At 37.9% G+C, this 17,883-nt stretch overlaps 1 protein-coding gene across 5 annotated transcripts in view; it reads left to right on the plus strand.

The window, feature by feature from the left end:
• LOC144018802 (uncharacterized) overlaps positions 1-17,883 on the plus strand; it is a 37,013-nt gene that overhangs the window by 16,828 nt on the left and 2,302 nt on the right. The window contains exons 1-5 of one of the 5 annotated variants that reach the window (XM_077521358.1): positions 1,882-1,936; positions 2,545-2,900; positions 8,812-8,926; positions 10,632-10,714; positions 12,691-12,883. In XM_077521358.1, coding sequence (XP_077377484.1) covers positions 8,897-8,926; positions 10,632-10,714; positions 12,691-12,883 — 306 coding nt within the window. In that variant the 5' untranslated portion in view covers positions 1,882-1,936; positions 2,545-2,900; positions 8,812-8,896. Of the gene's footprint in view, positions 1-1,881; positions 1,937-2,544; positions 2,901-8,811; positions 10,828-12,690; positions 12,884-17,883 lie in introns of those variants that run through there. The other 4 variants (XR_013283518.1, XR_013283519.1, XM_077521357.1 and 1 more) reach the window with 4 other exon arrangements.

The raw sequence follows: 17,883 nt of genomic DNA on the forward strand, positions 1-17,883 counted from the left end.
ACATTTAAAAAAAAAAAAAAACTCAAATCAAAATAAAAACTAAAATGAAAAATTGCAAAACTATAATAACCCTACTGCCATATTACAAATAAATTGGTTTATATACTGTAGCATTTTTCTAAATATGCAAAAGCACAAATCAATTATTTGTACAATTTTTAAGACTAAACACAATTTCTCTTCATAACATGATGTGGCCCTTGCGTCCTTCTGATTTCATCTATGTGGCCCTCAAATGAAAATGTTTGCACACCCCTGCTTTAGGGCGAACAGCAGGGAAATAATGTGGCCCTAATGAGCAACTTTCCACCATCTTAAGATGACTCACTTCCCACTGTCACTCACTTTTAGATTTTGTTTTTGTTTTTCTTCCGCTCGTGTCTTGATTGAAAGGCGGAAGCATTTCAACCATGAGAGTCTTGTGTCGAGGATGACATGAAATTGTTTTCCAACAAAGATTGCTGTGAGCGTTAACGTGGCAGGTTGAGGAGATGAAAATTGTCCAAGCTCAAAAAGATCTTTTGTAATCTGGGGAGGAGGAATGTGTTTGATGATTTCCAAAACAAACATGCCAGTCAAAGAGCTCACGGAGGACAAGAACAGATAACATGCGCAAAAATATTTACAATATAATAAGTAAACCATTTGTTAATAGCTGATAACTCACTGATGCCTTATTCAGTCCACTCAAGCGTTCGTCATAAACATAATATTGATATGAACGAGACAAACGACCATATTTGGATTCCAAGGGAGACGTATGTTACAAAAGGCAGGATTTAAACAAAGGTGACATTTTTTTTTAAAGGTTGAATGTGTCCCAGACTGTTTAATTCAAGGAAACATTGCTTGAACGTGACTTGCTCGCTCCAGCGCGCCACGTCCTTCAGTCATCGTAATTTGGGGGTGAAAACGGTTACCTTGGCAATGCACAACATGTTTTATTGTGTTGTTGATTCGTGTTTTTCTAAAATGGTCAAACCAATCAAGTAGTGATGGTCATAGTCATAGTACAGCTTTACACTTACATTTTTGAGCTGTTTTTTTTTTTTTTTTTTTTTATGCATTCAGCTGAATCTCGCAATCAGGTTGCAGATGGTAAAGGTGTCGTCACATTATTGCATGAGTCACAAGTGTAAAATCTCCGAAAGGCTATACAAGCAGTGATTTCCAACCAGTGTGCTAATAGAGATAATCTGGGGTGATGTTTTACTCCATTTGTCTGAAAATTATTATTCATTCTGTGGCGGTTGTGCCTTTCGCTTTTATTTTGGTAACTACAGGATGGGCCTGTGGCCTTGTTTGCTGGTAGCTTTTCCGGGGTGGTTCCTGGAGCGACTGTTTTGACTGATATTCCGGCCTGTTTTTTTAGTTGTAGTTTTTTTCTACTGTGAACTTTACGGTAGCTAATCTTTTTGTATTGCCACTGCCTCCCTGCCCAGCCTTGCTGGACGCTTTTATAAGTGGACTGCTTGTTTCCCGCCACCTCTGGTTCAAATTGGCCCGTTCCTTCGACACTCCATCTGCTCCTTGGCAAGTTGGCCAAGAAGTCACCCACTCGCTGCCGACCACGTTTTCTCGCCTTGGTCATCCTGCTCGCCACCTCAATAAAACTCACTTCAAACCGCCTCCGAATGCTTCCGCTCCATTTCGCTTTTTGGGACCTCTGCTGTCATTTACACATTCATTAGAAACATCTATGTTAAATCAAGCTATGCTAGGCAGGGCAACAAAATGCTTGTCCATTAAGATGGCTGAAGTTACAATAAACATGTAACGAATGCTTCAAGTTGTTTTGTTTTGAGATGTGTACGATCTCATTTTGAAACGAATGCTTTTACTTTGAAAAGCAGCTCCGCGTTTCCGTTTCCTGTTTTCATTCCTTTGTTCGCGATTCAGCTCATAGCATGCAGTCGTGACAGGAGTCAATGATGACGTAAGTGCTCAGTCTGATTAGTTCCATTTCTAATTTATGATGATATCCTCCATATCTGTGATTAGTAAGAACATATGAGTCTTTATCTATCTTACATGTTTGTTTGTTTTGGCTAATGTTTGCACTTTATCAGTAGTTGATAGCTAACTGGTAGCGTGTGTGGCTGTTAGTAACTTGCTAATATGAGTAATGTCGACCGACAATGCAGTAAGTTTTCATCCACAACAGCCTGTAAACATTTATATATTTGAGTTTATTTGCGTTGGGGGTGTAATTTGCTGTTGAATGATATAAACACTCAGATAGTTGCTCTAAATGTAATTATTTTCTTTCCTTTATTTCTCCCGATACTGTTAAACTGCATATACAAATATATATCTGCACTTCTGAGTTGATTAAATGGTTGAGTTCAACTGAAGACTTGCATTCTCTCTTACCAAAGCGCACTGTGGTGGTTAATCAATCCCAAATAACCAGTTCAGAGGTCGAATCCTCAACAAAGCGTGCGAGAGGAATGAAATGAGATCATTAATTCGGTAGCCTATTCATCATTGTTGTGATTTTTTTATTTTTTTTATTTTATGGTGTGCCATGATATTTATTTTCAGATCAAGAAATGCTACAGAATGAGTCAACGATGACGACGACAACACAATGCAAGCTTCATGCGCATGATAAAGTTACTTTTGTAGCATGTTTTAGAAAAGTCCACAAACAACTTTGTGATAAGTAGAACGAAAAGTTAGCTAATAACTTTTTTACACATTGCGAGAGGAGAACATGTATGATCGTCAAGAACGGATGACCACGTTTTAGAAAGGATTTGAGAGTTTAATAGATTTACATTTAGATTTATTTTAGCACTTCATATCGGTACCTGAACCACTGTGCACATATGAATTGACTACTGGAACAATAACAAGACCGGTTGAGCAAGCAGGCTGCAGGTGAAACCGAGCAGGTGGTAATTACGCACACAGTGTAAACCAAAAGCAAAAGTTGTCTCACTTCAGCCTCTGTATGTATTAAAACCACAACGACGTATTCATTTCTACACTGCCAGAAAAAAAATGTGCTAAATTGTCAATGGGGCGGTATCCTCAAGGGCACACCTGTTGGTAACCTTTAAACAGGGAGCATATATAGGACCCTTGTGGTTTGTACCATTTGTAGGCAAAAAGGTACCATTGGGTACATATTATCGCATATTTGTACTAGGGATGTACGATAATATCGGTGGCCAATAATTATCAGCAATTATCGACCAATTTGACGTCAAACAGATAAACCAGATAATAAGGAAATCTGCCAATAATTATCGCCAATTTGATTTCATACAGATAAACCAGATAATCAAGAAATCCAGCAATAATTTCAGACATGCAACGAAACATTGAAACATTGTGCAAAGTTTATACAATAATTCAATGTATTTGATAGACGTATATTAGGACTCGAAAGTATATTTGTATTCAAGTTAATTTTGCAAACAATTATCGGCTTAATTATCGGTTATCGACATTGGCACTTCTAAATGATTGGTTTATCGGTATCGGTTGAAAATGGCATTATCGTGCATCGCTAATTTGTACCCTTTATGGGCAAATTACCTAAAAGGGGGTACCAGGGACCAGGGACAGACAAACTTTGAAAAATAATTCCCTACAACACCTGATCAGTTTTAAGTTGTAATTACTGTACATCATTCATATCATTAGTAGCACTTGTAGCTGTTTATCACCATTAGAGAAGAAAATCAAGCTAAAGACGACCCTGCCAAAATACAGAAGAATACTGCATGTACCAGGATGGACAATTGTAGGACTGCTTGGATCATGAGCATTTTATCACTTTTTTTTTTTTTTTTTTTTTAGCTCTTTTTTTTTAATTTTTTTATGGCAGGACAGCTGAAGTTTGTTTCCTCAACCCTATACTGACTCTTTATTTATTTATTTATTTATTTATTTATTTATTTATTTATTTATTTATTTATTTATTCATTTATTCATTCATTCATTCTTTCAATTCTTTATTTTACTCTCTTCCAAGTGTAAATATCACTCAAAAGGTCTATATGGTGGTCCCACCCACTCAAAATAAGAGTCAACTTTACTCTAAATAATCATATTTACCCTGCAGAATTTACTGCGGGATTTCAGATGGTTTATAGTGCATAAAAGTGCAATAAATTTCCCATCCCCGGTCCGAATTCCTGCTCTTCCTGTTTATTTCAAACTACGGTGGGCTCTTTTCAAAGGCATTCACATGGGTCTAAAACTTTTTTTGTCAATTGGATAGAACACAAAAAATCTGTACCACAAACAACAACAAAAATGGACCCCTGCAGTACATGCATTTTGCACAATATAATGTCATTCAATCCATATACTTTGAGAGGTGTACGTTTACAAATATGCTTTTGGTGATAAAAGAACTGTACTGATTTAGTCGACCTCATTAGTTACTTGAGCGAGTCAAAACTTCTCGGGACGTCTCTCACGATGATGCAGTAGCTAACGTTTTACACCCCTGCAAAAATAATAGCCACCATAATTAACATACAGTATTGCTGGAATTAATACCTCTCTGACATATTGAATGCGTCAAGGAAGAATATAAGATAGAGCTCACGCAACACAGTCAGAATTTTGTGGCTTGTATTGATCATAGCATAGGTAGAGTATTCTTAAATTAAAATGAGTAATTATGAGTGTTTAAGTGGTGCACAATCCATTCTTTTATCTGAGTTCAATCATGGGAAAAAAAAAAAGAAGAGGAAAATAACATTGATTATGTGGCTCAATATTTCTCTGAGCACCTCTCATGTCACGGTGTTTTATGTGCGCGAGTGGAGGACAATCTGGGCCGCCTTATTACGGCCCTTTTCATGAGGGAAGTTGAAGTGATCCTTGACACCGTCACTGCAACATGGCCGCTTAAATCCCCGGAGGCTTTAAATAACCTCGGCCAAGAACAAAATGCCAAAATGCTACAGGTAACTCGCCGATGACAAACAACCCCGATCAGTCGCGCAGGTCACGTCTGACACACGGCTCGCCCGATTGCTGCTCCGATGCAATGGGAGCCCAGTGGTGAATAAAAAAAAAAAAAAAAAAAAAAAAAGTGGTTTATGCCCTTGTAAGTTCACTTTCAAAAGTTTCTTTTTGCTCTTGGGCTATAACGATTACCAGTGTTGGGCAGCTTCCAAAGTGTAATATATTTTACATTATTATTAGTCGTTTGCATTTGAAAGCAACACGTTTCTTTACAATATCGTCTGTGTAGAGTAACGAGTTACTCAAATTTAAGTTCATTTTTAATTGGGGATTGCGTGTGCGTGGGTTGGAAAATCCACCGCTGTTGAAAATAAAAAGCATTTTGGATTAAACATGCAACAAAAAAAAAATAGTATGAATACATTTTGGGTTTCGACTGTAGCTGATTTAGCAACATTTAGCGACTGTTCATTAAATGACATTGAAGTGATCACAACTGGACTCTTCTCGATATTTCACCTCTGACCTGAGCAGTGAAACGTCTTCAAAGATAACCAGAACGGTCCAGTTTGGATTGAAAGTTTACACATCAGTCCAATTTACAATAAATAAAACCTTAACATTGTTCAATTAACATCACACAACATCAAATGAAAATTTGCACAATTGATGTGCTGATGAGGTTGGATCCCATAGCGCAGACACAAATCAGGTTTGAACTATTTATTCACATCGAGTGACGTGGAACAAACTTGACGAGACGAGAAACAAAGAGAGTTGCACAGAGAGACAGTGGTAACAATCCGACAAACACACAAACACACTTCTCAGACAGTTACTACACGCAGTGAATCGATCTGATTGGTTGTGACTAAGTAAAGGATTAAAGATTGACATCACATCGGTCCTCAACTCAACTTTATTTATAAAGCGCTTTAAGAACAGGCGTTGCTGTATACAAAGTGTTGTACATAAACATCAGTTTTGCAGTAAACAAGAACAAAGCAAACATTTTGAATTGTGAATAGTTTTTTTTTTCTTCAAGTAAATACATTTTACATCAGTGAAGAAATAAGAAGTATTGAATAAAGAGATAAATAAATATTTTATTTTTCTTCTTATTATTATTATTATTAATTCAATCTCTGGTGTAATAACCTTATTTATTGATTGATTGAATTCTTATTTTTCATTTTATTATTATTATTATTGTTATTATTAATTCAATCTCTGGTGTAATAACCTTATTTATTGATTGACAACACGTAGCTGTCACATAGCTTAAAACCATTTGAAACTGGATGTTGTTACATCAATTCAAAACATATACATAACAGGTCATGAACGCAAACTTAACCCTGGCGTGACCCCAGACATGTTATAATTGTCTTTGTAAAGGCAATACAGCTCTTTTTTTTTTCTTTTTTTTTCTTCTGACCACTAATTGTAACAAATCTGTCTCTAATGGAAATTAGCTCAATTTGCCAAGAAGCCACATTACTATTTTTTTTTTCCTTACAACATTGACAATTTTGTCCATGAATCAAATAATGTGCTGGTTAATCCATAGAATGTTACCAGACAGAGAACAGTTGTGAACAATATTGTGAACAATCAACATGCTAATGAAGGCTTGTTTTTTTTGTTTTTTTTGTTGTTGTTCTTTGTGCTAAGCACGATCCAATTGCTGTGTAGTAGCATCTCATTAATGGACCACATACAATCGTGTTGTTAAACCTCTTAGTCAAGCACAATACTGACACTTAATTTCTCCATTTTGCTCTTCCTTAATGTTTCCAAATCACTATCCACTTGGAAATACACTTTTTCCTATGGATCATTAAGTCTAGCAAGAAATAAAAGCAAGCAAAAAAAAATAAAAAATACAATTTTGGTGCCTGGTGCCTGTATTGTTATGCCATTAACATAAGAGCAAGTTAAATTGCGAAATGGACCCGAGATGTGGCTTGTTAAAACAGTCGAATGAGCAGATTGAAGGCGAAATTCAATGTGGTGCGCACTGGACCCGACCGCTCGATTTAATTCATATAAATCTTCTGCATATGAATCCCGCCGCACACTTATTGTAAACAGCTCCTTGCGTCTGCGTAATGGACCTACAGATGGTTATGTTGTTGCTGTACTCCATCTTCCTTCAGACTTGCTTCCGTAAGCTGCGACGTGTAGACATTGTTTTCCGGGAAATCAAAATGTGCCCGTCACCCCCTTTAATAAATAGCACATATCGCAAATAGTTCCAGCCGCAATGCGATGCTGAAGTTCGTGACTTCAGCATAGCACGTATGACCAAACACCCACTCAGGATCCAGAATGAATCCCCCAATTAGTCTCATCTAGCGGGACTCTCTCTTCTTAATGTTTCAGAAGACAGCCGTTACCAAGGTTACGGGAGGTGTCGGTGTTTGTGGAATTAAGTCTCACGGGAAATGCAGCGCGTTCTGCACGATGAGCCGCATGTTAATTCATCATTTCGTCTTAAACCAGGCAAGGGACAGAAAGTTGCTTTCTGTTGCCTGCCTGGGACATTCCGGAAGAAGTCGGCCATAACAAACCACCGACCCTTTGAGAGCTCCGACTCGGGTATTGCCGCCAACCTCACGATACGATACGTATCGCGATACATATGTAGCCCAATACTTGATCTTCAAGGCGATACGTATCCCGATATATTACATTAATTTACTTGCATAACAGTCATACGTACACCTAAAGGATATGTTTGTTATTAGGGGTGTTAAAAAAAAATCGATTTGGCAATATATCGCGATACTACATCACACAATTTTCGAATCGATTCAATAAGCGGCTGAATCGATTTTTTAAACTTCCATTTTTAATGGAAAAATATTCAACAAAACGTCTGACTTCGGGTTAGGGTTCACACCTTAAGCATAGAAGATGTAATTTTAATGGAACATTAAGCCTTAATATTTTATTTTAATGCTGCTCAAACATGAAACAGATTACAACCTGTATAAGACTGAAGTTTCAGATAAATAAATAATACATTTTCATACAAATCTTACACTCTACAAGTTACTGATTAGTATATTCTAAATTTGAATTTAAAAAAATCGCAACAATCGACTTAGAAATTTGTATTGGGATTAATCGGTATCGAATTAAGATACGTACCATGTTAAGTTTAGAAGTAAATAAATGTTGATATTCTTCCTCTGTTGTCATTTTTCTTCGCAAGACACAGTGTCCAATCACTGGCGAGCTATTTTTGCATTAATTGAAGTCAATTAACTTCAAAGACGCTGCTGTTTTTTTTATTTTTTTTATTACAATGTAAGCTGCAAAGGCAAACGCTAACTACCTCTTTAAAGATAACGAGCAATATCGATTCTGACGCCGGCATGTCGATACGTGTATTGTAATGAGGCCCGCAACGATATATTGCCGTATCGATTTTTTTTTTATCACACCCCTCTTGAGAGCAGCTGTCAAAGTGTCAAAGCAGAATCTCGGACGAGCTACAGTTGCCTGCTTGACGTCTTGTATAATCGGTTTTTACTGCTTCACTACACGTGTGACGTCGATTTGACAAATACTGTACACCATTTTTTTGTCTCCGAAGAATGAAAAATATGGAAGGTGACTTAATTGGAGACGCTAAATTGTCAGTGGTGTTGCAAGTGTCATTTCGCCTTCTGTCAGCCCTACACAAGGACGAGCAATGACGATAAAAGATGATGGATTGATTGAGAGTGTTTTGTTTGGAATTACGCAATGGGGCTTGGAAATATATCAGTGGTATATATTTCAACAATGGGAATAAAAACAACTACATATGGGATCCAATATTCAAATCCTGTTAAAGCGCAATATGCAAAACCCTTTTCTCTGTCATAGGGAGAATAAATGCCACAACAACAGACAGCATCAAACAGCAGAGCAAAGACGCCGCGGAGGAAAATGGATTGGCGGACTCCTAAACATGGAACGGCCGCTGCAGAATTGCACCTGCCAGGAAAGTACCGTCGTGACTTTACAACCTCCCATTCGCCGCACAAATCACAGTTGAAGGGAGTGCAAACGCGGTGAACGCGGCAGGATTCGCTCTTCGACTTTTTAGAAAAAATGTCCAATTCGAAATGCAATCTGCTCAATGTGTCAAAATCGGGTCAACAAGCGAAGACACAAATAAGTAAGCTTTTTAGTCGAAAATGTCAACTGGGATTCCATGTTTATATGTTGGGATCACAAAGTCGTTTGGGCCACGATGGGAAATCATCTGGGATATAAATGGCACCATTGCAGTTTCGTTATCCCCAACTAATTAGTTGTGGACTTGTTTTCCTTTGCGCTTCCACATGACTGGTATGTTGGTATACAAGCACAACAACAACCTGCTGCAGCATTGCATTTTCAATTTTCAATACAGCAGCTTCAACTTTTACACTTACGCAGAGTTTTACAGTATACGCTTAAGCAGTGGTTCTCAACCGCGGTCCTCAAGTCCTCCAGCCTGTTTTGCATCTTCTCCCACAGCCAACACAGGTGTTTCAAACGATTAGCTAAACGGCAAGCTTGCATGAAGCCTGTTAACGATGCTGAGGTGTGTTGCTGAGCGAGACATGGAAAACAGGCTGGATTGGGGCGCTCGAGGAAACGCCTGAGAAACGGCAAACTAAATGACTAGTACACATGATTTTTTTTAATTATTATTAGTATTTTTTTGGACTAAAAACATACTACTACTAGTCATAGTGAGGTGGTGAGGATTACATGAAATATTATACTAGTTAATACTATACTAGTATACAGTATAATGATTTAGACACGTTACTGTTATTAACTCATTTGCTCCCAAAGACGCATTTATACGTTGTTGTTTTTTTGGGGTGGGGAGGGGGGGTTGGTTGTTTTTTTTTAATGCTAGATCAGGGTTTGAGGCTTTGATGCAGGCTCTGACCTGAAGAGGTCGCTTAAAGCAATGGTAGTTATTACAAAATTCGGCCATCGGGTGGCAGCAGAGTATAAGAGATCAACCAGGCCCACGACGCAACAAGCTCTTTCCCCCAATGTTTTCAACACATTTGTGAATAATGATGAAACTTAGCTATATTCTAATTCTAATTGCTGCAAAACGGAAACAGATACAAATATACTTTTATTTTTCCTGATTAAAGGAGAGACTCTAAACTTTCTTTTGGTAGGTTCCATGTTTTTATAGCACTAGGACACAATATTCTGTGGGCCTTGCAAAAAATCAGTCCAAATCCAGTAAAACAGGGAAACGGGGTTGCTTCAGTGAAAACGGCTGGGAGTGAATGAGTTAATTGAAGAGATAAATGTATTAAAACTGTATCAAAAAAAATCAATTCAAATTCCTAACAACACAAGACTAACCCAATATCATCAACTTTTGCAAAACAATTTCCAAAAGAGAAAAACTGAAAATTACACCTCACTGGCTGAGATACTAAGACGCCGACTCCTGACAAATACTCCAGACAATTAATGGCGCTCTTAAAAATGTTGTTCTGTTATCAGCAAGCATCATTAAAAAATGTCCGATTTTCAGGTGAATTGTCTTCACTATGTCTAGTTTTGACAAGCCAAACCTCATTCGAAGTGTGTGGAATAGACTGACTGATAATTAATTACCCGTGTGTGTCTGCAGTCTTCTGTTTCATTTATTCTACCCCAACGTTTTCCCCGGCCAAGCGCAGATTTCTCCGGATGAGAGAAAATGGAATTCTCATCTCCGAATGATGGCCAACAAACGACCTTTTATTGGCCTCCACAAAAGGTCAAGTGAAACCGGATCTCCCTGCATGGTCTGAAGGTTAAACAGCCACACGGACCGTCATCATCACCAATACCGTTCGGAAAGCATAACTCGACGTGCTTTTCGGTGCATTTGTATGTTCATCTGTCTGATTCTTGTTTACTGGAGCCTACTGCTCTTCTTGTTCCAAGTGTAAATATTACTCTAAAACTGCGTCTATTTGGTCCTTACCTAAACAGAATCAAATTGTGTAGCCGTTATGGAATCTGCACCCATGGATGCTAGGATGCTTGCAGCACTTAACTCATTAGCTCCCAAAAACGTATAAATACGTCATAGTTTAAATGTTTTAAGTGTCCCAAAGACGTATTTATACGTTGTTTCTTTGTTTTGTTTTTTTGTTTTGTTTTTTTGTTTTTTTGCTAGAGCATAGAGAAGGCTTTGATGCAGTCTTTCTACTGCAGAAAATGGTTGAGTGGCAGCAGAGTATAAGAGATCAACCAGGCCATGTTAAAACAAGCTGATTTCCCCACAGTTCTAAGCAGAATTGTGAAAAACGATGAAACTTAGCTAATTTTAGTGCTAATTGCTGCACAGCGGAAACAGATAGAAATATACTTTTTTTTCCTGATAAAATAAGAGACTCTAATCTCTCTTTTGGTAGGTTTCATGTTTTTATAGCAATAGAACATAATATTTCGCGGGCCTTGAAAAAGCAGTCAAAATCCAGGAAAGCACTTCAGTGAAAATGGTTGGGAGTGAATGAGTTAATTGGCTCAGTTCCACACGGCAAAGTGACCCAATCGTCGTCGTTTTTATACCTTTGGTTGGCCTTGAAGCTAAACTTCCAAATCCGATAACACGACTCAGCTCCTCGGTCAACATTGGTTTCTTTGTTTGTGTTTTCTTTGTGTTTTCTTCTTCTTCTTCTTCGTTTTTTAAGGCACTCATGAGCGCAATAATCAGTAATAACCCTTAAAGCAGAAATGTAAAATCGCTAGTCAGAACAGCTATATGTAAAGTAATACAAGTTCAAATCGTTGTGTAAAAATCGAAAGGTGAAATATAAAGCTTGTAAAAAAATAAATAAATAATTCTTGTAAAAAAAATCCTCTTATTATTATTTAAAATGTATTATTATTATTATTATTATTATTATTATTATTATTTAAACCATTCAAATTGTCTGTGATAATCGGCTGTAATCAAGAGTCGACTAAATAGGACCAACCGCATTCTGTTGTCAAAAGCGTCCTCTAGTGTTTGATAGAAAAAATTACAGTATGACGCGCCAGAAATGCACGATTTATTTAATTAGAAAAAAATATATATAAAACAAATCAAGTGGATGTGACTGCATATTATTTTCATAAAGTATAATAATCTGAAACCGCCTAAAAAATAATGTACAAAGCCCATCATTAATTTTTTACCAATTAACATGCAAATCAAATTTTTTAGAAAGGGAACGTGAGGACAAATTAAGAGGAAGCGATATTTTTTCCAAACCTAAACACAGAACAAAACAAAAAGAACGATGTCTTTCAATTCAATGTGTCATTTGTGGAAAAATTTGGATTGCAAAACTTAATCATCTCAGTCTGTTTTTTTTGTTTTGTTTTTTTTGTTTTGTTTTTGAGAAAGCACAATTACAAATATATTAAATATTATAATTACTTAATAATTGTTGGGGGCCCCAGCCCGGACCACACGTCGAACCGAATTTGGCCCTGAACTGGTTGCCAGCCAGTCACAAGGCACATACAGATACATACACAAACAATCATGGGTAATTAGTTCAACAATAAAAAAAATAATAATAATATACATACTGTAAACACCAATGCTGTTTTCAAAATGTTCATGGAATCTACGTTGACTTCTATGATGAGCGTCAATCTGCACACATTTTCTTCCTTTTATTTGTGAAGTCCTGCTAATAACCTACTCCTGTCATCATTCATGAATTTGAATAATGATTATTATTCTTTTTCAAGATACGACCCTCGTCACAACAGTTGGTGCTCCATCCAACCTTTGCAGCATCAGCACGCCGACCATTGCGTGTGCGTGGTGGGCGACCACATTTACGCCATCGGAGGTCGTGACGACAGCAAGGAGCTGTGCTCGGTGGAGCGTTACGACCCGCACAGCAACACTTGGGAGTTTGTGTCGCCTCTCCCCAGAGAGGTACGAGCTGTAATTCTGTCTATGTGCACACGAGGGCGCTACATACTCACCACTCCTCAGGAATCGAGGCCGGCCTTCTCTTTAATTGTTCCATCTTGATTCAATTCACGTGTATTGATCAGACTCAGGTCCATATAACAAACACACATAACATATTATCAAAAGAAAAGAAAAATACAAAATAATAATAATAGGATTTAAAAAAAAAAAAAAAAACTGCACTGGTGCACCATTTTTTTTCTGTTACACCAGCACAAAAGTTACACCCATATTTTTCGACTGTTATCACATTCAACACAACAGTTTTACAGTTTATTCTTTAAAAAAAAAAAAAAAAAATGCTGTGTTTTTATGCAATATTGACTTAACAATCTGGTCATCATTAAGTTCTTCCTTATATGAGTTATTTTCAGCGCAGGGCCACATAGAGATGCAACGGTTCATTTTAAGACTTTGCCTACCATTTAAAGGCAACTAAACAGCAGCATTTGGAAAAGCCATATTGTAGGTTGATACGTATTTTCCATTGACTTTTAAAAATTAATTGGATCTTTCCATGATGACAAAAAGTACATGACATATTTATTTTGTCACTTGCCAGGCATAATTCTGTCGTTTTAACCGTCTGTTTTAATAGCTTGCAAAAAGGCTGTGCTACAGATGCTGATGGTAAAAATACGTTTTGATAAACACAGTGGAGTCTTTGTTGCTTATTCTTATTTTATTAACACCCACTGTTGTTTTTTTTTCTCTCACCTTTATAAGAATAAATATGTTGATGATTAGTTTTAGTGTGTATCTACCAAACAATATCACGTTTGTTTTATTCTGGACAGAAGAGAGATGAGGGGGAGGGGAACAAAGACGGGAAAAAAGAAGGAAAAATTGAAATAAAAATTAAGCTAGTTTCTCCTTGACCCGGAAGCCGTCCATCTTTTGCGGCGCGTCACTGCTGCTGCTGCAGTGGCACCTTGCTGCCCCCTAGTGTCTATTTCGAGGTCCCCGTTGGCGCCTATTCTTCGGGACTTCCAAACATGGCTTTAGATGGCTATCACAACTTGATAGTGGAAATGAAAAATAACGGCATGACGTCTAGTGAAATCGATACACATCTATGTAGCCAATTTGGTCCTATAAGAGGACTTTTGGAGAGAAATGTCCGAAGGTGGCTCTCAGGTCATTGTCTGTCAGAGGCCTCGAAATAGACACTAGGGGGCAGCAAGCTTCCACTGCAGCAGCAGCAGCTTGTGACGTGCCGCAAAAGATGAACGGCTTCCGGGTCAAGGAGAAACCAGCTTGCGAAAAACGGTTTACGGCCACATTTCATTTCCCGATTTGTGCTACATAAACACATAATAGAACATCGGATAAGGGCTCGTTCCCAGTTTTTCCATTTTTATTTCAACAAAAACGGGAGACGACTCGTTTTGCGTTATTTGTTCATATACATCAAAACAAAAAACGGAAATTGGTTGTTTCCCGTTTTCCGTGTCCTTGATTCAGAAGGAAAAACGAATGGCCGAAAAGTACACGGACCGATCAGTCTTTCTATTACTCCTGAAAAAAAATATGATCTATTCAACTTAAATTCCACTTGAGTAAGAAGCACATATTGAAGACAAATCCCTTCCCTTTTCTACATTTCTACAGTGCAGCACACAAACACAAACCGAATCTGCCCTTCTTCAATGTGAGCGACTTTCATTGGGTCGGCCGGTGGGCGGTGTTTCCAAACTACCTTGGAAAGCACATCCAGTGCAGCCACTGGATGGTTGCCAGGCCACATCTGGAGCTCATTGCAGCTGACGCCACACAGCACAAGGAGAATGAGGGTGTTGGGGGGGTGTTTGAGTTCGGAGGCCTTTGCCAAGTGCTGTTTACGCTCAGTGACGAATTCTTCCACGATCACCCAACTTGAATGAGTGAGCCTTTTTTTCCCACTCAAATGTGTGACTCATTCAGTCAACATTCATAAGGTTGTGAAAAAATAGCTCATTTTGGTTCTTAATTAAGAGAGTTGTGGTTTTGACTGGCACGCATGCCACTTTGACTTGATGTGATGATCATGTCAGGTGATAGCAACATTAAAACAGTCCAAAATTGTCATTCTTTCACATTTGTTACTTTCAAACAGCTGTTTCTAACTCATCCTCATCTTGTTGAGATGTTGCTTCTTTTTTTTTTGTTGTTGTCGAGAATGAAAAGGTGTGATTTTGCTTTCATGTCGCGTGTGCAGACAGACGGAGGACTCCACAAGATGAGGAATTTGGATTACAGCTCTGTTTAGTGAGATTTATTTGGAAAGCAATGAAACTTCCTGGCCCGGGAACCCACTTCCACCATAATGAGCCCAAAGTTTAAGAAGGAATGGATGTTATTTTCATCAGAAATGGACGGCGGTCTGTTTGCAATACTTGGGTTTGTTTGTTTTTTAAACCAGGATGAGGGTGGAAATGACTCGATGTTTTTACACTTTGGAGATGAAGAGTAGTTAATGTTACTAGTTACTATGACACTGTGCATGTCATGGTTTTCCGTTGGCTCCTTTATTTTCTTGCAAGTGCTCAATGTATGCCAATCTCAAAGAGCCCTTGGCAGAGCTGGACCTGAAGTCATCAGGTAAAAAGCTGGCAGATGGGCACACATGAAGCTTTCGGCATCAGACTGGCACGGAGGCCCGTCCCACGTGCGTGTTGCCTCATCCGCGTTGGCGAAGTGGGCGTGCGCGTGCGGAGGTTGCGCCGACGTCATCAAATCTGCGGGAGCCGCTTCTCAGACACGATGCTTAACTCATTCACTGCCAGTCCAGGACAAAAAAAAAATCTTTGACGTCTAAAACCGTCTATGGCAGTGAATGTGTTAAAGTTGGATGTCCGCATGTTTTGAATATTCTTGGAGACTACACAAAAGTTGTGTTTTTTTTAAACGATGTGTAGTAAACGCTGCAATTTACTGTTGTTGCTTTAATACCAAGTTGATGCATAACGAAAAAGTTTTTTTTTGCACATTATTTTATTGCGTGTGCAGGAAAAAAATGAATCTTTGACGTCTAAAGCCGTCTATGGCAGTGAATGTGTTAATTCCAATCTGTGTCCGCGCTCGCTCTTGAAAAGTATCTCGTTATGTCCTGTTCGAAGCGACGCTACACGTCTTCCATTCGCCAGGGAAGCACGCTGAGAAGAATCATGTAAGACCAGAGACTGTTTAATACAGGGGGTGTGCAAACGTTTTCATTTGAGGGCCACATAACAGAAAATCCGAAGGACGCAAGGGCCACATCATGTTATGAAGAGAAATTGTGTTTAGTCCTAAAAATGGTACAAATCATTTATTTGTGCTTTTGCACATTTAGAAAAATGCTACAGTATGTAAACCAATTTATTTGTAATATGGCAGTCGGGTTATTATAGTTTTGGAGTTTTTTATTTGAGTTTTTATTTCGTTTTGGTTTTTTTAATTCAGTTAGTTTTAATTAGTTTTCAGAGGGATTCTGTTTTTAATTAGTTTTAGTTCTTTAATAAATGCTTAGTTTTAGGTTAGTTAGTTTCAGTGTTAGATTTAGTTTTTTTTATGTGTATTACTTGTGCGCAATATTTAAAAAACACAGCATGGGCGCAAAGTCATTATTCCAGTTGATATCAAAATAAATCCACTAAAAATCACATTTCAAATCATCCCCAAAGTCTGATGCATTAAAATTAATTACCAAAGACTAAAACGAAGGACATGTTTGCTATAATTATAGTTAGTTTTATTTCAGTTCGTTTTCTTTTTTTAAAAAGCATCTTCGTTTTTATTTTATTTCGTTAACCAAATTGTTTTTGAATTTTAGTTTTTCGTTAGTTTTAGTGAACTAAAATAACCTTTAATAGCACCTGTGTTTTTTTGACACGCTCCCTTCTTACTTTGTCCATCTCCAAACATCTTTGTTTTTATTTTAATTGAGCCGAGTCAAATGACATTTTTAGCATATGTCGCGGGCCACTGAAAAATGGACGGCGGGCCGCAAATGGGCCCCGGGCCGTAGTTTGGACACCACTGGTTGAATACATCATCGGGCCTTTTGCATCCTCATGTGGCAAGCAGAACATAGACAACAAAATACAACGCACGCAAAGAAACTTTCATCACAAACAGATTTTCTTCAGGAATAAATCTGCAATCAACATGCCAGTGTTTTTTTTGTTGTGGCTATGTTAGAGAAGAGAGTTTTTCTTTCGACTTTTTACATTGAGCTGATTGCTTGGGTGTTTTTTTTATTTTTTATTATTGATTATGGAGATGCAATCTTCTCAAAAGCACGGCCAGACAAACAAGTCATAAACTATACCATATGACTCAGAGGGCAATAATGAGGCTTTTTGGGGGGGGGGGGGGGGGGGGGGGCTCATATGTCTACATCCTATCACAGCAGATGACTGTTAGAAATCGTTTTTCAAATCTAAGAAACTCGGCAGACACGTTGCACTCCTTGTAATGTGGTATTTTGCATTTTTATTTAAACATGCGCATTTTTCTTCCCCGAATCCGTCACACAATTTTAGGTTTGAGGTGCTCCATGCACACAGTTGGGGAGATGTTGAATTTTATAGTACATGAGACGGAGCCCATTTGAGGGCTCTCTGAAATAAGGTCAACCAGAACCAGAACATCCAGCCTGATCTGCCGCACAGCTTCGCAACTTCAAGGGCCCTTTCATAGTGTAGAAAACACCAATTAGAGCGTGACACATACTGTACTGCATATAACATAAAAGAAAAACTTCACTTTTGATCCCAATCCCCCAACCTTTTTCTTTCTTTCTTTCTTTCTTTCTTTCTTTCTTTCTTTCTTTCTTTCTTTCTTTCTTTCTTTCTTTCTTTCTTTCTTTCTTTCTTTCTTTCTTTCTTTCATTTGAGGGCCACATCCAGAAAATCCGAAGGACGCGAGGGCCACATAATATTATGAAGAGAAATTGTGTTTAGTCCTAAAAATTGTACAAATAATTTATTTGTGCTTTT

This window comes from Festucalex cinctus, chromosome 5 (genome assembly GCF_051991245.1).
Source record: "Festucalex cinctus isolate MCC-2025b chromosome 5, RoL_Fcin_1.0, whole genome shotgun sequence".
In the NCBI taxonomy this organism is placed as follows: domain Eukaryota; kingdom Metazoa; phylum Chordata; class Actinopteri; order Syngnathiformes; family Syngnathidae; genus Festucalex; species Festucalex cinctus.